Source organism: Pipistrellus kuhlii, unplaced genomic scaffold, assembly GCF_014108245.1.
Source record: "Pipistrellus kuhlii isolate mPipKuh1 unplaced genomic scaffold, mPipKuh1.p scaffold_m20_p_11, whole genome shotgun sequence".
Lineage (NCBI taxonomy): Eukaryota > Metazoa > Chordata > Mammalia > Chiroptera > Vespertilionidae > Pipistrellus > Pipistrellus kuhlii.
Window position 1 is genome coordinate 8,276,190 of NW_023425416.1, and position 22,472 is coordinate 8,298,661.

At 52.4% G+C, this 22,472-nt stretch overlaps 1 protein-coding gene across 3 annotated transcripts in view; it reads right to left on the bottom strand.

Annotated features, from left to right (window-relative positions):
• PTPRG (protein tyrosine phosphatase receptor type G) overlaps window positions 1–22,472 on the bottom strand; it is a 643,070-nt gene that overhangs the window by 46,824 nt on the left and 573,774 nt on the right. For 2 of the 3 annotated variants that reach the window (XM_036430671.2, XM_036430670.2), the window contains exons 14-15: window positions 15,031–15,117; window positions 5,811–5,902 (exon numbers count right to left, since the gene is read on the bottom strand). In XM_036430671.2, coding sequence (XP_036286564.1) covers window positions 5,811–5,902; window positions 15,031–15,117 — 179 coding nt within the window. The remainder of the gene's footprint in view (window positions 1–5,810; window positions 5,903–15,030; window positions 15,118–22,472) is intronic. The other variant, XM_036430672.2, reaches the window with a different exon arrangement.

Consider the following 22,472-nt stretch of genomic DNA (forward strand, 5'->3'; position numbering starts at 1 on the left):
TCTAACTTCCAGAGAAAAGCACAAGCTAAGTTCTGACTTTAAAAAGCTATATATAACGGAAGTATAAAAGAATAAGTAATACAGAATAGTGAACAGCCCCACTGGTGTGGCTCAGTGGTTGAACCAGGAGGTCACGGTATGATTCCTGGTCAGGGTACATGCCCAGGTTGTGAACTCGATCACTAGTAGGGGGTGTGCAGGAGGCAGCTGATCGATGATTCTATCCATTGATGTTTTTATCTCTCTATCCCTCCCCCTTCCTCTCTCTGAAGTCAATGAAAACATAGTATTTTTTTAAAATACAGTGAATATAATTTGTAGATGACATATGTACACAAGGCTTCATTAATAACTGCAGCAAAAATATTATTCAATTCTGTTGTTTCAAAACAATATTCCCATGTACAATTTAACTTATCTGGGGGAGGGGGAGGCCCACTTTCCCCAAACATCATATAGGGAGGGAGCAGACACTGCAATTCACAATTTTCGTGATAAAAAATCAGTGTCATTTCTACAGTGATTAGAACGTGATCTCAAAAGCACTTCTTTCATGTTGGATAAATCCTATTGCATAGCCACCACATTGTACGTAAGTGTAGGTGAGACTAGGAAGAACTATCTATGCTCTTATAAGACTGTGTACACTGTAGAGTCTAAATTCCTAAATATGTTAAACTTTGTATAATTGATCCACTTAAAATTCTCAAAAGTACCTATAGTCCTAGCCAGTTTGGCTTAGTGGATAGAACTTCAGCTTGGGGACTGAAAGGTCCAGGATTCGATTCTGGTCAAGGGCACAAGCCCAGGCTGTAAGCTTAATCCCCAGTGGCGGGGGGAGGGGAAGCATGGGAAGGGGGGAGATGGGACTGGATGCATGCAGGAGGCAGCCAATCAATGATTCTCTCTCATCATTGATGTTTCTCTCTCTCTCTCTTTCTCCCCCTTCCTCCCTCCCTCCTTCTCTCTCTCTCCCTCGCCCTTTCTCTCTGAAATCAATAAAAATAGATTTTAAAAAACAACCCATAAACTGCTGTCTGCAAGGGCTGACTTTAGAAAGGTTAACAAAGCTTTCCTTAACCATTTGTCTATTTTATATTACTTCTCTGAAGTCAGCATAACTTACTGATTCTCCTTATGCTTTGGAATAGAAAGATCAGAGCTATTTATTTATGAATTTTAGCCACAGCAGAATCATCCCAAAATTGCTGATTTAATGTATAAATTTAGTCAACGTTCAACATGTTTATGAATCCTCCTGGAGTCATTTATATCACACAGGGAATAAAAGTACTAGTGGGTTGAGTCTCTCCTTAGGAAGAGAATAAAAATGACCAGAGAACAAAGGAAAGGGGAGAGGGTCTTTGATATGGAGGAAACTTTAACCAGTTAACTGCCAGGATACTTTGAATTTAATTAAAAAAAAGGCCCACCGCTTATGTCTATAGACACTTATGGCGTACAAATGGTTAACAGAAGGATGACAAATTCCAAGACGATGAACGCGAATTTAGTGAAGCTAATAGTTAGCGTTAGTGAAAGTAATGACAAAGAACAACTCAGAAAAAGAAACTCGAGAATATTCACATTTTGAATTTGAAGAGGCCTTGATCGAATGAAGCAATATCCAAATGAGGAGCCCCAAGACCTCCGGCCTGAGAGCTGCCAAAACAGCACCCCAAGAGGTGGCAGGGCCATTTCTGAGCATCTGTGCCCTGAAGTCTCACAGAATTATAGCGCTCCCTCCACCATTTATCTATGTCACCCTGGGCAAACTAAATAACAGCTCTGAACCTCAGTTTCTTCACCTGTAAAATGGGGATATCAACTGCACCCGTCTCTACAGGAGTACAGTGAAAATAAATAGAAAGCATGAAGTTGGTTAATGCTCAAATATTAGATGGTGATGAAGATGTTTTCTAAAAAAAGGTTCAATGTAAAGTAAGTTCTAGGAACAGAGTCCTGTATATTTCACACTCCACATTGCTGGCTCAGGAGCTATGTTTTGTAACAGTTTGGCACCTGAATTTGCCATCTTACCCTGTTGCACACATTTTTAAAATATATATATATTTTATTGATTTTTTACAGAGAGGAAGAGAGAGGGACAGAGAGTTAGAAACATCGATCAGCTGCCTCTTGCACACCCCCTACTGGGAATGTGCCCACAACCAAGGTACATGCCTTTGACGGGAATCAAACCTGGGACCCTTCAGTCCGCAGGCCAATGCTCTATCCACTGAGCCAAACAGGTTTTGGCTGTTACACACATTTTTAACCAGCATGGTGACTCAGTGTCCAGGTAGTTGTCTAGAAATATATTTTTAAAAGTCCATTCTAAATATGAGGCATTCCAGTGATACAATAAGTTGACAAATCTGGGCCTGTAGACCCATTATTAGGTTTTGGATAAGAATGAGATGTAAATGAGATCTAATGGGCAAATTAAGTATTCCATACGATCTCTATAACTATCCTATTGTTTTTGGAAACAAGAACAATTAGAAAATTCCCAAGGTAAATGACTTAACATCATCCCAAGGAGGTCTCCAGTAGAAAAAAGTTGGACCGAGAGTTTAAACAGAATGAAAATAACTCAAATTTATTTAAATTGTGTTTTTCTTATAATTAATTTCCTCATGTAAGTGAGTTTGTACTGTAATAACTAGAAGAAATCATAAGAATAAGGAGAATAACGATGGTTAAAGTGCTTCATAAACTACATTTTACAAAATTATTATTTTACAATATATATTGATTTCAGAGAGGAAGGGAGAGGGAGTCAGAGATAGAATCATCAGTGATGAGAGAGGATCACTGATTGGCTGCCTCCTGCATGCCCCCTACTGGGGATCGAGCCCACAACCAGGGCTTGGTGCCCTAATGGGGAATGGAACCTGGGACCTCCTGGTTCATAGGTCAACGATCATCCTCTGTACCACACCAGCTGGCCTACAAGTTTAATCATTAAGTAGGATGGTGGGGTTTTTTTTGAGAAAAAGAAGAAATTGGGATCTTTAAAGAAAGGTCATAGGGGGTAGCTCCTTCCCAGTCGAGGGTAAAGTGAGTTTACCCAGGCCTCTCTTCACAGTTAGGAAGGCTGTCCTACCTGGAAAACAGGGAGGGGACTCTCTCTTGGTTTTACGAGGTCAGTGGTCAGCAAACTGCGGCTCGTGAGCCACGGTTTGCCGCTCTGTTGACTAATGAGTTTGCCAACCACTATACATACTAGGTAAGTCCTTGACCACCACACGCATTAAAGCTAAGGTTGTCAGTTTCACAAACGAGCAACAACTTGTCAAGGAGGCATCTACGATGCCACCTGAGGTACCGCCAGGCACACGGGTTCCTCTGCCAGGAAAATTGGAAGACATTGCATCCCCATGTCCCACCGTGAGTGAGAACTGGCAGAAAGTCGTGTTTAAGGCCTTTGGGTTGACTTTTACTTGGTCATGAATAGGGAGCTGGGACCGAATCAGGAAAGATTCAAAAGCGCCTCTGGTCTAAGACTCCTCCGAGGTGTGGGTGGCAAGGCAGGCATGACTGAGGGCATGTCCTAGGATGCCGGGGGCTCGGAAGTCTAGAGCCTGAGCCGAAGAGCGTGGCCCGGTGGGCAAGTGGGGTGGCCAGTGTGAGGGGGATCCCGGCCTGAGGACCCGTGAGAGCTGGCTCTCCGGGGCTGCGGGACCCACAGCACAGGGTCCAGCAGACAAGGCTCCTCTGCCCCCCAGTGCTTCGCCGTCCCCCAGGGGAGCGTTAACGCTGCCCCCCCTCCCGCACCCCCTGGGCATCGGGCAGGCAGCTGCTCCCATCACAGACCCTGAGGCCGAAGCTCAGGGAGGTGAGGTCGCTGACCGAAGGCCTCATGGTGGACACAGGGAGAGATCCTCGGTCCTCTGATTCCTAACCCCGGGGGAGAAGAGAATAAAAAGGAAGACAGCACAGAATATCTCACCATTTAACCTTTAAAAACGGGTTTCAACTGCACAGCTACCCAACAGCTGCTCGTCACATGAATCAGTTCAGGGGAGAAAGGCTCCCAGGCAATTTCCCGAGGTCAACAGATATTCTAGGCCAGTGGTCGGCAAACTCATTAGTCCATAGAGCCAAATATCCATAGGACAATGACTGAAATTTCTTTTGAGAGCCACATTTTTTAAACTTAAACTTCTTCTAACGCCACTTCTTCAAAACAGACTTGCCCAGGCTGTGGTATTTTGTGGAAGAGCCACACTCAAGGGCCGCACGTGGCTCGCGAGCCGCAGTTTGCCGTCCACAGTTCTAGGTGATGCAGGAGGAAAAGGCTTATCCACACAGGACTGCACAGACTCCCAGACTGGACAGAAGGATTGCGCCAGGCTCCTCCCCGCCTCCCTCCTCTCAATGTCAGAGTGCGGACCCCTCCATCGCGGAGGAGGGGCAGGGCGAGCAGAGAAGTCCCGGCCTAACACAAGACAGATCCCAAGGCACCAAATGGCCCATGGAGAAGCGAATCAGAGGCTTCCTGCTCCCGGCTTGTTTCTGGGGGACAGGCTTTAGTGAGCGAAGCTGACTAGATGGGGAGCTCCTGGCCAATTCCAACAACATCTAATGAGGAAACACACGCAGCCACACACAGGGCAGGGAGGGCCCTGCCGTGGCTGCACCTGGGGAGGTTTGCAGACAATAGCAGCCTCCTCCCCCGCGCTCAGAACGGCTGGCTGCCTCGGAGCTTCACAGCTGTGGCCTTTCAGGAAAGTTTTCTGACATATTCTCCCCCCAACCTCCCTCCCTCCCTCCCTCCCTCCCTCCCTCTCTCTCTCGCTCGCTCTCACTCTCTCCCTCCCTCCCTTCTTCTCCCCCCCACCCCCACTCCTCTCTCTGAGATAAAGAATGCCTACTATGCTGAGACCGGTTTGGCTCAGTGGATAGAGCATTGGTCTGCGGACTAAAAGGTCCTGGGTTCGATTGCAGTCAAGGGCATGTACCTTGGTTGCGGGCACATCCCCAGTAGGGGGTGTGCAGGAGGCAGCTGATCAATGTTTCTCTCTCATTGATGTTTCTAACTCTCTCTCCCTCTCCCTTCCTCTCTGTAAAAACTCAATAAAACATTTAAAAATAAATAAAGAATGCCTATTATGTGCCAGGTATTCTTCTACACTAGGGAGAGCCCACGTGCCTTTATGAAGCACTCCTAGAGTGGGGACACCTTCAAACCCCACAGGCTCACCAGCCCGCTCAGCCGCTGTGGAACTCCTGAAGGGCCATGCATTTACCACAGAGCTTGCTACCCCCACCGCCACCCTCACCCCCCTCGCCCTGACCGAGTGCTCAATCTTTCTACTGGAGGACAAATGAAATACATTCCAGACCAAGCACATAGCCCTCCACCTCCACACAAACACCTTAAGAACCCAAACTTCCAACTCCAACACACATGACTTTCGGAGTAAGGACTCAGGAGGAAACTCGATCTTAAAGATGTATTGCACATTATGATTTTTTTAAAAACAAAATCTAAACACAACCACCTAGGAAAAAAAGATACAGTCCAAGTAGATCACAAAAGTTCACGTTTCTCCCTTTCTCCTCTCTTGCCTCCCTCCCTGCCACGCACCTTCAGAGTCACTGGTTCCTCGGAAGGAGGATTTCATTCCTTAGCAGACAGAGCACAGATTTCATTCACTCGCCCCGAGTTGAGTTAAGATCTCGGAAACCGGGCAAGCTTCACAGGGCTGTGCAAACACTAACTCGCCGTGGCTGTCACACCCGGCGGAGAACAAAAGGCAGAAACCCCCAGCCCCCAGTCAGAGGCGCAGGGCCGCACTCACCCGGGATGGGGATGATGGGGATGCTCTCGTTGGGGACCACCCGAGGGGAGCTGCTGTCCTCCACGTAGAAGTGAGCCGTCTGGAAGCATTTTCTGTGCAGGAAAGAGAAACACATGCCCACCGTGAGACCGAGGAAGTGCACTTTGTCCGAGTTCGTCATTGCTCCGTGCTCCCCGTGCAGACCTGCCAGCTCTCAATGCCACCCAGCTCCCAGCAACAAAGTAGCGGGCTCCGCGGAAGGACAGCCCTCGCCCATTGGCAGAGCCGGGAACAGCTGATGAATATGTACTTTGTAGGATGCCTACCTACCCTGATGGTCCAGAGGGGGAGGCTGAGTAAGGAGCCGCTCCGAGGCAGGACATCCTCAGAGGCTCGGATGGAGTCAACTTGCTCCACAAACTGCTAGGATTCAGACCCCGCCACAGCTCAACATCTGACGTGTGACAGAGGAATGATTTGCTATTCGAAACCTCCAGCACCAAGTTCAAAACCACCCTTTGAACACAGTCATCCCCCGGCCGAGGACACAATAGCACCACATTGCCGGGGCTCTGCAAAGATTCCCAACGCTGCAGGCAGTTCCCTAAGGGGTCGGAGGGCTTGGGGGGGGATAGGGGTAAATGCTCAAAAATCCGAGGCCCCTGAGACAGATGGGAGACAAGGACCCAGCCCCGAATGCCACCTGCTGGGCTGGGTCTTTACCTGTACTTCAGGCACAGCAGGGAGCACACGCCGGTCATCCTGGGACAGGCTGCGCCTGGAGAAGCCACTGCCGCTTGCTCAGCCTCCGCTCTGAAGCCCGGGCTTCCCGCACCCACGTCACCGCTCTCTGCGGCCCTAATGAGCCGCCGGAAGCACGGGCTGAATGTTTAATGAGGCCGCTCGCCCGGCTGAATGGCTATTGTGCCGGGAAGGGTCCCCGTGCATCTGGCAGAGGGGCTGCACAATAGCAGGCGGCTGCCGGCCTTCCACCCAGCAGGCGGCCCCGTCTGGTGCCCCGTAACTGGGAGGCGTCCACCCAGCCTCGCACGCCCGGCCATGCACACAGCTCCATGCACACAGCTCCCCGCTTCCTCCCGTATCCCACCACGGGACTGAGCCCACTTGTCTCCCGAGCTGTCTCTGCTCATCTAAGCAAGGGTGGCCTGGGATGCTCTGTTGGGCACACTGTGTTTCTATGATGCCAGAGAGGGGTGGGGTGGGGGTGTCCGGGAGCTGGAAAATCCAACATCCCTGTGCTGCACAGGTGGGAGGGGAGGCTCCAGGCCACAGGGGTGTCACACCTCGGCTGTCACTCCACGCGCCATCAGAAAGAATCACATCTCAATGTGCAGTGGCTTCCTGTGAGCGGTGCCTCGTCTCAGAAGAAAGCTCTGAGCGACTGCACATCAGGCCCTGCTCTGGAGGCACCTGGACTGGTCCTCTCCCCCTGGGCCCTGCTCTGGAGGCACCTGGACCAGCAGTTGGCAAACTCATTAGTCAACAGAGTCAAATATCAATAGGCCAACGATTGAAATTTCTTTTGAGAGCCAAATTTTTTAAACTTAAACTTCTTCTAACACCACTTCTTCAAAATAGACTCTTCCAGGCTGTGATATTTTGTGGAAGAGCCACATTCAAGGGGCCAAAGAGCCGCGTGTGGCTCTCGAGCCGCAGTTTGCTGACCACTGATCTAGACGGCTGGTCCACTCCCCTCGGGCCCTGCTCTGGAAGCACCTGGACCTGGTCCTCTCCCCGGGGCCGGCTCCGGAGGCATCTGGACCCTGGCCCATGCCACATGGGCCCGGCTTTTGAAGCTCTCAGATGCTGGTCTGTGCCACACGGGCTGTAACACACACCCTCTCTCTCTTGGCACATGCCTCAGAGGACCGCTCTTGCAGAGCACTGAACAATAATAGATTTTATGAATTACCTGGACTTGGTAATATAAATAACAAGTGTTCAAATCACTTGTTTAGCTGCCTTTACCTACATTTGGAAAATCAGTCAGGCTAACTTAAGCTCCAGGATATAAAATGCACAAAATACGTTACGTTTCCAGGGGTAATCTGCTGAATGTGAAAGTATAGAAAGCCACGAGAGAAAAAAAAAAACCCAAAAACAACAACCATCATTTTGATGTTTGAGGTATATCTTCTGTTTCTAAATTAGTAATGAAGTTTTCTATTCTTGAGTACTCCGCCGCAACCCAATTCGCACCAGTTTCCAGAATGTAACATCAGAGTTAAAACACAGCTTATGGACTTCATAAGCAAACTGGAACTTTAACGACTCAGAGTCAGAGCTATGAGAAACCTGCTCTTGTTGAGCGACTGGACCACTCAAAGTACTTATTACACCAAAGAAATGCTCTATGCCCCTGAAAGAACACCTCCCAGTTTACCAGGTCACACTTCAAATAACTGGGGGGAAAAATCCCACAAAAAATAAGCCTTCCTCTTCAGGACCTAAATTTCTAAAACATAAAGCGAGAAATCCACAGGGCCGATACTGGCCAGGGAACCGTGGTCGTCGTGTGGCTCAGGAAGGCCTCCGGGCCCTCCATCTCTCTCTAGAAGAGGACGGCAGGCAGTCCTCCGATCGCTGTCACTCGTGGAACCACAGGCTCCACCTCCTTGTACACAAAGGCCAACCCCACGCCTGTGCCCCAGTGGCTGCCGGTCTTGGACTTTCCGGGAGCAGCAGGACTGTGCTTGCAGAGGAGCAAGGCCTGGGGATGAGGGAGAGGCAGCCGGCTCTTCACAGCGGCACCTCATGCCCGGCACACACCTGCCTCCCGGGACCGGCATGGCTGGTGCGGGCACCTAACCCCACAGCCTCGGGGAAGCGCCCTCCCTTAGAAAAGGTGGCCACGGACCCGGGAAACATTCACTCAGCGCCCACTACACAGCAGCGGCCCAGGAGCCTTAAAGCCACTTCCTAAAACAAGCAATTTAGAACGAGTTCGCTACATCATCCATGATCTGTGCAGAGAAACCAAGAAATACAGGTGAACATGAAGAAAAAGGTCTACTGAAACTATCCTAAATCCTCCTCACTGTGATCATGTTAACATTTTGGGATATATTGTTCCACCCTTTTCCTTATTTGACTATTTCTTGATCACTGATGATGAAGTGCTAAAGGTCCCTGCCCACTGGGTGCATATGTGCCTCCTCTCCCTCCCTCCCCTCTTGTGTTTCAGTTAAGTTGTGGTTATCGACCAGCAGTCGATAACTCTTTGGTTTGGGGAGCTTTAAAAATGCAGATGTGAGGGGACCAAGCAGTACACACTGGTAGTTACAGAATAATCACCGAGATGTAGGCTGCAGCACATAATACGGTAACTTGTACGGGGCCAAATGCTTCTGGTGCTTGACCACACTTGGCCAACATATTAAATCTATGTGCATCCCACAGAACGTTCGAAGGAGCAAGAGGGAAAGCAGCTTTCCGTGTTACTCTCCATTCCTTCAACCCTTGTAAGAAAACCTCATGGGCTCTGTGTTTTACAGTTTCTGAGACAGCTTGCTGGGAGTCAGCAGGGTCATGTGCGATATCCTCTCCAGAAGCTGATCCAGGCACCGTGCCCTGTGCTCGCAGCTCCCCGGTCGCCAGTCTATGCCCCTCGACTGAAGGCCCAGACCACAGGGTGCCGAGGGCCTTGAGGGCAGGGTGTGGTCCATGGACCAGACTGGCTTCTACAAAGCCCACGGACGCTTTATGCTTATAGTCGTGAGTATTTGGTCTCCGACTGAAATTTTTTAAAGTAACTTTTTCATTCTTTCACTAGGGAAGTATTCTGAAGAGAGAGCCTTTCTCAAAAATAAGACACTCTGCACTTGAGAAAGCACAGCACCCGCCAGCGTGCATCTTCTGGTTGGGATGCAGTCACCAGTGGCCCAAACCAGTAAAACCATAAAGCCATCAGCGTCAATTCCCCCGGCTCTGCCCTGGGTCACTCACTCTGCCAGCATGTGACAGGCCCTGATGACTGATCACACACACACCACACACCCGCAGCTGCCCACAGTGCTGAGAACAATGCAGGAGGCTGATACTTTTCAAAATCAAAAAGTGCTGATCTTGAGTCCAGAAAACCGGTATCAGTAATGCCTGAACTGCCCCCGGCTCCTCCAGCAGGGGCATCCCATCCTGCATACAGGAGAGGGGATCGAGGTCAACACCCACATCCCTCTGGCGAGCCTGAGAGGCCAGTGTCCTCCGCCAGGGCCCATGGCTTAACAGCACTGCCCTGGACGTCACCGTAACTGCCGGGCGTGACGAGAGCAGGATCCCAGCACAATCCCCAGGCTCCTACGGAAGCCCACGATGACCAAAGACCCAAGTGTGGGCATAAGGGTTAGAAACCAAGTCACCGTCTTCACATTAAGCTCGATGGGTTTGGAGTCACATCCGGGTGACCAGGTGTTTGTCAGGGCTGTGCAGCTCAAAATGCTAATTGCAGACCAGGGCGGGCAGGTGGCTGAGCGGCTGCTGAATCTTAATTAAGGAATCTCAACTGATTTATAGACTGCCCTCATTTAAATGTGCCTCGGCACACCCGCTAATCCTCCCATCTACTTCCAGGCCATGGAGCACTGGAGTCACGTTAATATTTACTTTTGTAAATGGACCTGCGGCAGTGAACCGTGGATGAACGAGAGCCACTTGCAAACAGACGCTGAAACCGCCCTCCTGCCTACAAGGAAGATGGCTGCACTGAGTCAAGGAGACACAGGTTACTTATTAGGGCAAAGCGTTTCCAGAAACTGAAGCGCCAGAGACAACAATGGGGGCAGAAGGCTGCAGGTGTTGTTGGGCTCTCCTTTCCTCTCTTGCAATTGATTTTAGAGCGCGGAAGGGAGAGAGAAACATCGGTAGGTTGCCTCCCGACTGGGGAATGAACCTACAACCTGGGAACGTGCCCTGACCGGGAATGGAACCCGCCACCTTGGGGTGCACAGGGCTGATCCGCCCACTGAGCCACCTGCCCAGGGCTCGCTGGGCTTCTCCTCAGAGAGGAGTAACTGCTCAAAGTGACTCGGGTCCTGCTGGGAAAGTGAGTTCCGAGTTGAGATGTTTCACGTGCAGCCCCATGCGTGTGCTGTGCAGCCTCCTTCCTGCTGGGAAAATGGCTTTGTAGGCTCCGCGTGCACGTGCAGTGTCCTTTTCCAGGGTGAATCGTCCCCAAAGAGAAACCAGGGCTGCTCTTCGCATCTGCATACTGCCCAGGCCGTTCAGGGACGTGTGAGCTGACAATACGAAGGAGCGTTTGGGGAATAATCAAATGACATCTTTCACGGGAGGGCTGAGCTGGAGGCATGGACATCTGGTTGTCATACTTGGACACGCAGGGCTCGTCAGGTGTGGGGAGATGAGGGGGAAGAGAAGGGGAAGCGAACCAAATGAGATGCGTGGGGTGTGAGAGGACACAGGTACCAGATGAGGAGAAAACACTTCAAAACGCCAGATCTCACTTGGGGAGGGGAGACGCCCCAGTCCATTGTGTTACCCCTGGAAGTGACAACAATCCGATTCCTGCAGTGACAGTCTCAGAGGAGGATACCAACTGTCTGCACGGAACCTCTCAGGGAAGTGGGAGAAAATGAAAATGAAAATCATACACACTAAGAGGTCTCGGGCAATATACTTTCTTGCTCAGCATTAAGCTTGCCACAAAGTCCTTGCAGGGACCAAGGGCCCAAGCAGGAAGTTCTGACGTGACAGCTGGGTTTGAGCAGTGAGCTCTGGACGGCTGTCCCGGTGCTCCCAGCTGGGAGCAAAAAAGATGGCTTGCAGGCCGTGTGTGTGTGTGTGTGTGTGTGTGTGTGTGTGTGTGTATGCGTATGTGTGTGACCTTCGGGAGTCTTCCACACTCATTCAGGACCCTGGAGTGCGCTGACTTTCTGAGAGGCTTGAAGGCTCCTCCAGCTCATCCTGCTACTATCTGAGGGCACGGACACAGCCCCCCACTGATTGGGGAGGTAATGGGGACTGATGGTCCCACTCCTTTTCAGCAGGCGGTGGGAAATGGAGATGCATTCTCTGTACTGCACAGATGACTCCGTATCTATAGCTGAGAATGGCCTGGTAAGAAACCGTTGGCAACTACGTACGTCATTAGCATACTGACTGAGATAAGTCAGTCAGACGTGTGCGCCGAGAGCTATTTTGAGGAGGATTTACGGGCCTCCTCCCTCGGCAGCCCCAGATTGTAGTACTTTTTAAATACTTGGGACCATCTGGGGGAAAAAGTTGATTCAGATATCACACCATCAACCAGGTTATATTCCAAATGATTTAAGAAGTTAATATTACTTTCAGCAAGAAAAAAAAAAAAGAACTTAATATTAAAATTTGAAACTGTAAAAGTACCTAACACAGAATGTAACCTCTAACTTCCTAATAACTCAGAAATCAGAAATTTATGGAGACATCGGATTCCATAAAAGCAGCAGCATAGCCCTAACTGGCTTGGCTCAGTGGATAGAGCGTCAGCCTGTGGACTCAAGGGTCCTGGGTTTGATTCCGGTCAAGAGCATGTACCTGGGTTGCGGGCACATCCCCAGTGGGAGGTATGCAGGAGGCGGCTGATCGATGTTTCTCTCTCATTGATGTTTCTGACTCTCTATCCCTCTCTCTTCCTCTCTGTAAAAAATCAATAAAATATATTTTAAAAAATAATAATATAGGAATATACTGTTTCGAGCACTCACAACTGTAAGCCAACTTCCGCCCCGCCCTGCCCCGCCTGGGCGCGCGCACACACAATGGCTGGAAGGACAGATGGCAAACTAGTAGGAGAGGTCACCTGTCTGGGAGGAGGTGGGGCCAGGGCGGTGGGTGACAGGGGAGATCTGGGGACATATACATAATTTTAAACCTCTTCCTTTTTGAGCTGTGTCTAGTACTAATGATTCAAAATGTAACAACTTTTTGAAAAATGAAATACGTGGGTCTGCTTTCTTCTTCCTCCTGGGGGATCACCGGCTACTCCTTCCTGCAGCCCCGTCCTCCGAGTGGGAGAGGATCAGGCACGTGAGGTTCGACAAAGGGGCAAGTGGGCACTGCCCTGGGGGACACGGGCATGGGCTTGGCAACAGCTATTTTAAATGTTTGCAGGGTGGTCATTTAGGCGGCTTTTGAGGCTCTTCTCCTGGTTCCCTGCCACATTGTGGAGGAGACACAGGCCTGGAGAGGAAGGGGGAGTGGACACAGGAATACCTGCCTCCCACACCCCAGCCTCCCGCAGCGCCTGGAGGAGGAAACGGCCCCTCTGAAGGCTTTTCCCAGAGCGATGGGGGATGGGACTGGCCAGGAGGCTGCCATGGAAGCTCCTGGGCACGGCCAGGGGGAGGTGGGCGGTGGTGCTCAGTGCCCTCAGGAGGAACTCGGGCTGTGGCTCTGGAGGAAGATAGCATGGCCGGCACAAGGAGGAGTGGAGATGGAGGGCAGGCTCCGGAGTGACCGTCACAGAGCGTGGCATCGGGACAGGCCACCTAAGCGGGGAGGCCCAGCCGAGGGCTTCTCAGAGCCTCAGCTTCCTGTCTTCTCAATGGGGTCATCTACTCCACACACAAAGCATTTTACGTTCATGACCTCACTCAGACAAGGAACTGCCACTAGACCCATTTTTGAGATGAAAAGCTTGGGTCCCAGAGGGCTTTGGTAAGCTGCTCAAGGCCACAGAGCCAGGGAGAACTGCCGTTAGACCCCATGTCTCTGGAGCTAAAGCCTGTGCTTCTGAGCTACTACATGAAAGAAGGAAGTGGGGTCTATGGTGGGTTCGAGAGGCACTCTGGTTCCGAGAGGGTTCTCAATTGCTAGACCTACAAGAAAAGTGTTTCCCCAGCCTCTGAGGAACAATGCCAGAGGGACTGAGTGGCTGTAACAAAATATAGACCCTCGGGACCGAGGCGTAGCTACCATAACAGGCGTTCTTCTGCTTCCGGGCCAGCACGGACACAGGAGTGAACACAGTCCCGGCCACGGCCTCATTTCCGGAGAGGATGTAGCGGTCGGGCGTGCATTCATCCTTGTGCCATGCGGGAGGTGACGCGGGCCTTTTTGAGTTACAGTAAAAAGCTCGTTATATTCGTAACGGACTAAGCATAAAAGTCAGGCATCGACGAGATTCTCTCTGTTCAGATTCGATCTCTGACTCTAACTCTAAAGCTATACTGAGGGGTTTCTATTTCTGTTTTCACCCCTACAGCTTTGAAAATGGATTAGACCTTGCAGACTTCAGTAAGTGAAAAGAGATCAGAGAGAGAGAGAGGCGTCACCGTGTCAGCGGCTGCTGCCTCTCCCTGCCCCAAGCAGCTTAACAGGAGGCAGAGCTCCCTGTCCACCTTCCATAGTTCTGTCCGGTCCCCTCAGGTCTGAGGCAGACCCCATTATAGCGATGGACGGTCAACATTTCACCGATAACCCGATTTACCTACAGATTTTACATGGAGACAAACCATTCCATGTAAGAATTCTAGTATAAATTCTACCAGCTGGTTCATTGACAGTTGTAAAGGACTACTCACAATATTGATTAATATTAAATTGCCAATCAAGATAACAAAAGTATTAATTGCAGTAGTAATAGTAAGTGATAAGCCCTACAGAAATCCCCTCAAGAGGTTCCTGAGATTGCGTACCCAGGACTTCTAAAGGTTTTCCTATAAATTTTCCAGGACACGCATTTCCTCAGTTATTTAAGCCTTTATTTCATTTTTGCATTTCAGCCTCATGGAAAAACACATGACATGTCCTTACATTTGCTCACTTTACTCTCCCCTTCCTACTCTTCTTCTCTAACTTATCTATACATTTAGGTTTCTAAAAGGCATTTTTCACTTTTACAGCTAAATGCATGCATTGGGTTATTTTTTAACTTGCAAACATGCAAACATCTGAAATTCTGGAAAGAAAATGGATGCAATAGACACACAGACACACAAACAAAGAACACCCCATTACGTACCATCTTTAAAAACAAAAATAAAACGCCCCATAAAACAGCACAACAAAGCAAAGCAAGCCCGCACAGCACACACTTGAATTGGCACCAGCTGCCCGCAAAGCTGCAATGGGTGTTTGCAAGTCTTACTTTGGGGCTGGGTGGGTTAGAAACAGGTGAGTCTGAGCATGTGCTGTCAAGAGGACTTTAATCGCCATGGCAACAAAACAAAAATCCAGCAAGCCAGTCCCAGCACAGAGAGCCCCCGGAAGCTTGGCCGCCCCTCACCTGCTCCCCTTCTCTCCTCTCTCCCCAGAAGAAGGCACTTCACGGAAGCGTCTGGGAAAGCCCTTCGACTTTATTTTGTTACACCCTCTAAATGGACAAAAAAAAAAAAAAAAAAAAGAACAGGTGTACAAGACAGCATTTTCAATTGACACCCAGAGTTCCACACAAATGCCCTCCCGCCTCTAACACGGGCACCCCGCCCTGCCCCCTCCCCCACACCGGGCCTCCTGTCTAAAGAAAGCGTACACAGAGGGGGCTGGTTTTACTTTAGTTTTTGTTATGCCGAGGTTAAGGAACACGAAATGGGTGCTTTGCTCTTAAAAAGCCATCTTCACATGTTAGAAACCTGCGAAGGTTACACCACCACAAACTCAATAATGCCCTTTCTAACTCGTATACCTGTCTTCCCGCCTCAGACACGCTGTCCTGGCAAACGGGGCGGCGTAAAACACCCCGGGAACGAACAGGATTGAGCAGGCATCCGGGGGCACCATCTGACCTCCCTGCCGGCACAGATCTCCCGGGGTTGGATGTCTCTTCCCCAGGCAGCCCTCTCCCGGCTGGACAGAGTCCTTCCTGACTCCCAGCGCGGACCGGAAGGCCTGGAGGCACCCAGGGAAGGGGTGAGCAGCCGCTGCCCCATCACAATGATGCACTGACGTGGCCCCCAAGACCTGGCGCCAGCGTTGGAGGCCCCTTTGTCACAAGAACCCTGGAAAGCGCTTCTTCCATTTCATTTGAACCCCTAACCACCGGGCTCTGGGATGTCACACCGGTATCCTTCCTGTACCTTCTAAACTCCGGCACGAGACCAGCAAAGACAAACTGGGGTCTCCAGAGGTTCTCTCTCTGGGCCGCTCCGACGAATCCCCTGCACAACTCTGAGTTCAGGTGTGAATCCCAGAGAACACGGCTACCTTCCGATGGGCTTGGTGGCTTTGTACTTCTGGAATGAGGCCCTCTGATTCCTTTTTTTTTTTTTTTTTTTTAAATATATTTTATTAATTTTTTACAGAGAGGAAGAGAAAGGGATAGAGAGTTAGAGACATCGATGAGAGAGAACCATCGATCAGCTGCCTCTTGCACATCCCCCACTGGGGATGTGCCCGCAACCAAGGTACATACCCTTGACCGGAATCAAACCCGGGACCTTTCAGTCCGCAGGCCAACGCTCTATCCACTGAGCCAAACCGGTTTTGGCAGCCCTCTGACTCTCAAGTGTTGGGAGTTTATTCTCCCTTAACACAGCGTTCCTTTATTTTGATAATTATTAGGCTCCACCTTGGCTAAAAGTGCTTGGCAAAGCAACCCAAGTTGGGGGGAAATAAAAACGGGAATCTGATGAATTGGGGGGGAGGGGGGTGTAATTCAGAACTCTTGTCTCCCTCTACTGAGCACATTCTGGAACTACAGCTGTCCCCAAACACCAGGACCCTACTCCGTACTCGGTGTGGCTACAAACACTAATCTGAAGAAATCACGCGTGTGTTGTTGAGAGTGTTTTTGCAAATTTTCGTAAAAACTTGAAATTTGCAGCTTCCTAAAATGTTTAGACTTCTCCGCAACCCTTAGCCTTCTCCAGATCCTGCCAGACTCGCTGCTGCGGGAGTTTGGAGCGGCGCCGGCAGCTCAGCTCCGCAGCTTCCCTCACACACAGCCACGGGCTCAGCACTCCCGCCGGCAGCTGACAACGCTTCCCCGCGAAGCAAATGCCAGCAAACGACAGCTAATACCGCGACCCATCGCGGGGGCTACCTGAGCGAGCCGACTGCAGACACAGCCAGTCCCAGGAGGCAGGAAGCTTCTCTCTGAGAAAGCCCAGGAGAGGGGTTGGTTCTGCGCATCAAGAGCATGCACCGGGCCTGCCTTTTCGGGAGAGAGAGCTCAGGGTAAACACATGCCCAGCCACGTCTCCTGCCCAGGATCAGTCAGTCTCCAGGCCTTCCGGTCAGCGCTGTGAGTAGGTGTATCAGTGTTTCCCAAAGTGTGGTACGCATACCCCCAGGGGTACGTACGGGAAGAATTTGGTGGGGGGGTACGCGTTGCACTGGAGTTTGGTGGGGATATGCACTGCACCGTGCTTAGCTGCACCTAATTCTATTGTACATTCTCATGAGTACGAGGGGTACTCAGCGTTATGAAAATTATAGAAGGGGCACACATATGTCAAAAGTTTGGGAAACAATGGTCAGTGGTCACGGCGACTCCCTCCCTGCTTTTGTCTAATGACCACGTGCTGGTGGCTCCCAGAGCTGTGACTGTATCTCAGGGCCAGGGAGGCAGCAGGGGGCCGGTTACTATAGCAACGAGCAGTTCTCTTGAAATCTGAAAGGCCCCCGAGATGGTTATTGAACAAAAAGTTGCCGGGATTGGCAGCATGAGCAGCCACGTGGCCCGGATTACCCAGCACCGCTGAGGGAGGAAGAAGAGGGAGGTGCCCACCTCCAGGCACAGCCGGGGAAGCCCAGGCTCTGCCCCCAGCCGCCAGGTCTCAGAGGAAGGCAGGGTAACCATGCTGAGCTCAGGCCATAGGCAAGCCAGGCCCTGACATCATGGAAGGAAGGCACCTTAGCTGTCCTTCACACTCCGTCAGGTTTGGGAGAGCTGGATTATGAAAATTGCTCCTGATGATGAATACATTACTGAGCTGTGGCCACAGGAGGAGGGGTTCCCTAAAGAGAGGGGTGCCAGGTCCCTCACCAGCTTTCACAGGAAAAATGGTGCAGGAATACCTGTGGTTCTGTGAACGGTCTGTCTGCAGAGAAGATAAAGGTGATCATTCATAACCACAAAAAATATTTCTAAAAGCATGGACTTCTCTAGACCTGAGGAAAGTTGCAGGTGAGTCTACTTTCCGTTTCCTATTCCCGCCCTCCAGGAGCCGCTGGGGCTGAGGCAGCGCAGGCGGGATCCCTGGAGAGGGCCTGGTTCTGCCCAGGACCGGACTTCATTTCACACGGAGAGAGGGCAGTTTGAGGGTGTTTTCTCTCCGACCACCCTGAACACCTAGGACTGAGCGCCTCTTGGTCAGTTCCGGCCAGTGCCCTCTGCCCAGAGCATTTGTCCTTGGGGCTGTGAAAGTCACAGCCAAGCCTTCCCTCCCCCAAGCCTTGCTTGGCTTGGTCTCCTCACCCCACCCGGGTGGTGGCCAGAGTCCCTCCCAGAGCAGTGTCTCTGGTTGTCACCACCCTCCACGGCGACTGGAGACCTTAACTACCCACAGAGGGAGGCTGGGCCAGGTGTGTGTGTGTGTGTGTGTTTGTGGGGTTGGGGGTGGGGGGAGAGGAGGCAGACTGTCCACAGAGGGGATGCCTGCAAAAGGGCCACATGATGGGAGAACAATGCTGCCAGCTCTCCCATTTATCACACCCAGACAGCTGAGGTTCTATGTAAACTGTTTTTAAATCAGTCCAGACTTTTAAAGACAATGCCAGCTAAAGAAAACAGGTCTTCAGAGGCCACCAGAGTCTCACCCCCATTTGGGATAACCCCCGTTACCTGCTCATCTCCTCCTCACTGAACCCCCAGTGCCTGCCACAGACTGATGGCCGAGAAATGTCTCTGAACGAGGCATACCTGGGGCAGCCGGGAAGGGCTTCAGGTCAACAAACACAACAAAGCTTTACGTGGGCACCTCCAAAGCACACCAGCCGCGGGACCCTGGGCACGCCACGTCCCCGCTGGGATCTGCTCTATGGGGACGAAGGGGACACGGTCCCGCCGCCCTGGCTCTCACGCCTGGCTGTGAAAACGACCTGATGTGCGTGTGTGTATTTTGTGTTACTTTGTGTGTGCGTGACCTGTGCTCTGTGTTACTGCTGCCCTGTGGGTTGCTGTGACGTTTCCCCTGGGCCGACTGTTCACAGCCACCTGCACGGAGAAGCCCCTCCCGCTGCACTCGTCTGCACTCGTCTCTTCTGTGGCTTCACCGGGGGAAGGGGAGCAAGTGTCTGCCCTAAGCCCGTCTCCCGAGTGAACTGAGGGTCGGCGATGGCGGAGGGCGTGCCCCGGCCGGCCCAGCAGCTCGGGTCACTGCGGCCACCCTGGGATACAGGCGGGTCCGTGCTCCACGGGGCACGCGTGGCCAGGCATTCCGTGAGCGAGAGGGGTGTGAACAGTGCCCACCCCCCACGGGCACCCGGCTGTCAGCTTCTAGAACACCGGACATATAGCTGGTCCTCTGACCTTTTCTTCCAGAAATTCCAAACCTTCGGCAGGCCGCTCCTCGTCCAGGCAGAGCACTGTCAAGAGGAAGGTGGGCTTCCTCCTGTCGGACTGGCTGGCTTCGGATCGGGACCCACCAAGAGCAGCCCTCTGATGTGGGCACGTCACCAAGCCTGTGTTCTGACCTGCCCAGTGGAGACCAAAATCCCTAGAATCTATTATAAATGCGGACCAGGAGGAAAGCAGTCAGCTCAGCATGTGCCTCGTATGACAAACATCTAATAAAAGGGTCCTGGCTGGTAGGCCTTCAGCTACGCAAATCCTCTCCAGGGGTGAGACTATGACCAGAGAGCGTGACCCTCACAGCATGCTTCTCAGGACAACAGAACAGACCATCGGCTTACAGACGCCTTCGCAGCGGTCCCAGCTTGAGTGCACGCCGCTGTCCCTCACACCGCTGTTCTCCGGGATGGCTACCAAGTCAGCGTATCCTACCGTGCGGGATGGGCACCCCGCACACCGCGCTTCGCCCAGCACCCACTGCACCCTGCACGGGGGACAGCCACCGTCCCCACCACACAGGCCTGAGGGAAGGCCCATACGAGATGGTGCCACCCAGAGGCGTGGCTCAGTGCCTGGCACTAACCGAGAGCTCGGGGGACACTCGCAGGCACTAGCACCATCGTGGTGTGGAGCGCGGGGTTTCGTTTTCCTCTCCTCTGGCCCCGTGAAACTGAGTGCTGACAGCTCTACGCCAGCGCACTCAGGAACCAGGACAAGAGCTGCATAGGGTCAGGCCTTGGGTGCCAGGCCTGCCCAGGTGCCAGGCCTGCCCACCGAGGACACGCCAGGAGGTTCTGCTCTGGCCAGTCTGTTGGTCGGTCACCCGCTCTCACGGGGCCTCCCACGGCGAAGAGACGCGCTGTCACCGTCCCTTCCGAACGGCACCGCCCAGGGCAAGCACCCGGCTGGCTCTCTGCGTTTACCTATTTTCTGGGTGAGCCCCCAGCGCTCCCTTCCTTCACATCAATCACAACACGGGACAGAAACAGGTCCCTGTCCCCCCAGGCTGTTCTCACGCCGAGCCCCTCGGCCGGCCCAATGCCAGCTCAGCTCTGCTCCCCGTCCTGAGAATGTTCTTCACACTCACTTGTGTATCTGAGGAATTTGGGAAAGGCTCAGAGGCCATGACTATTAGATGATGTTAAAGCTCTGGTTCCTTGAAACCAAGCTCTGAGTGTACAAACACTGTTGTGTGTGTGTGTGTGTGTGTGTGTGTGTGTGTTATATATAAAACAAAATGCAAACAGTTGCCACTTTCTAATGAGAAAAGCACATCTTGAGTGGACGGCTCTAAAACCTCTCTGCAGTCCACTTCACAGCTCTTCCCACGAGCAGCCCGCAGCTAGCATGCACGCTGGGCAGCCTGGTTTCGTCTGCTCGGCCACGGAGATGTGCTCCGGGGTGGGCCGAGGACCAGGGCGGGCCAATCAGAAACAACCCCGAGGTTTTGGCTAGCATAGCTTGGACCATGAGTGTTTCATGCTGAGGCTGCTAAGTGAGGGGCAAGCAGCCCGTGGCAGCTGCGGGCTCTCCGTCCTGCGTGGGAGTCTGGGGCGAAACCACGCGGCGCGGCAGAGGGCAGAGCGCAGAGCTGCCCCCGCAGACCGGCCACCACTGCCCGGGCTCAGTCACACCCGCGCCAGCAGCCTCCCGTCCACCAACGGGCTCCCCAGGCTGGTCTGCAAACCGCTTTGTTCTGGAGGATGACCCAGAGGTGAACCGAGTGTTCCCAGGCTCACCCCGAAACCCAGTGTCACCCCTAACCTGGCTGGCCCATAGCATTAACCGTGCTGAGCTGCTGCTGGGCGCTGCAAAGCCCGAGATGCCCCCTTCCTGTTCCCTTGTTCTACCCAACCGGGAGCTGACTGAGGATCTCCATCGTCTGCCAGCAGCTTCTGCTGACCTTCAATCAGCTCCCACCCCCTGCACTGCGACCCTCATCGAAGCCGCCACCACTTCCTTCTTGGACCAGTGTGGTGGTCTCCTCGCTGGCCTCTTCACCTCTGCCCTGGCCCAACTCAGTCTCTTCGCAACACAGCACCCAAGGAATCCTGAGGCCAGACGGCGACACTCTTGGGTACCAGACCCTACTCATCTCGGAGTGAAAGGCAATGCGTTTACAATGGCCCACAAGGCCTGACTCCCCTCCACTCTTTCTTCCTGGCACCCTCTCCCACCACAGGGAGTGCGGGGAGAGTGGCAGGAGGCCCCTTGCTCTTCCCAGGACGTGCCAGGCACGTGCCTGCCTCAGGGCCTTTGCACAGGCTGTTCCCCTGCTTGGAACTTGTCCCCTTTGGAGCACATTTCCCTCCTTCTTTAGGTCTCTGCTCCAATGCCACTCACCAGTCACCCTCCCTTATCTGCTCTGAACACTCGTCCCCGAGACCCACATGCCCCTCCCTTTCCGGATTGCGTTTTCTCCACCAAGTGCAACACCATCTTGGGTGTCACAGATTTCACTCAGTAGTGCTGTCTAGCCTGTCTCCCTCCCTGGAATGTAAGCTCCACGAGAGCAGGGATCTTTGTCTAGTTTGGCTCGTTTGTTATCACCGGGGCCCACAGGGGGGCTCACAGTGGATGAATGAAGGGGGGAAGGAGGGGAGGAAGGGAGGGAGGGAAGAAGGGAGGAAGGGATACAACACCTGCTCCTCACTGAGAAAGCTGTTAGATGAAGGGCAGGAGCCTCCACCTGGCCTGAGCGGTGAAAGCAGCCAGGCTACCACGTGGGCCGCCTCCTCCTGCAGCTGCAGCTGCACCTCACCTGGCCGAGGGGGCAGCTGAGAAACTCCCACCTTCCAAGCGGAAGCTGCCAGCAGCTCCCCCAGGGAAGCAGGGAGACCGGGGCCAGGACAGTGGGGTACAAGGATGGCTCACCGCCAGCCATTTTTATCTCACACGTCATTAAGAGCCACAAAATATGCTCAACGTGTCCCGAGCACTCAATTTTCAGCAACGAGCTACAGGAAAATCAAGGTGCAGAGTTCTTATGTGAGCGTGACAGTCAGTCACGGCCTCAGAGGAACCGGAAGCGCCATGGAGCTTATTAGCTCGTGTGGCGGGTTAGACACGAAAGCTCCCCGTGGGGACCGGAGCATCAGCAAGGAGCATGGCCTGCACCCCCCTGGTTCCCACGCACAGCCCCTTGGGCACCAAATCCCAGAAGTTCCCGCTAAGTGCTGACCTCAGAGCGGCTCTCACTGGCTTCCTCCTGCCAC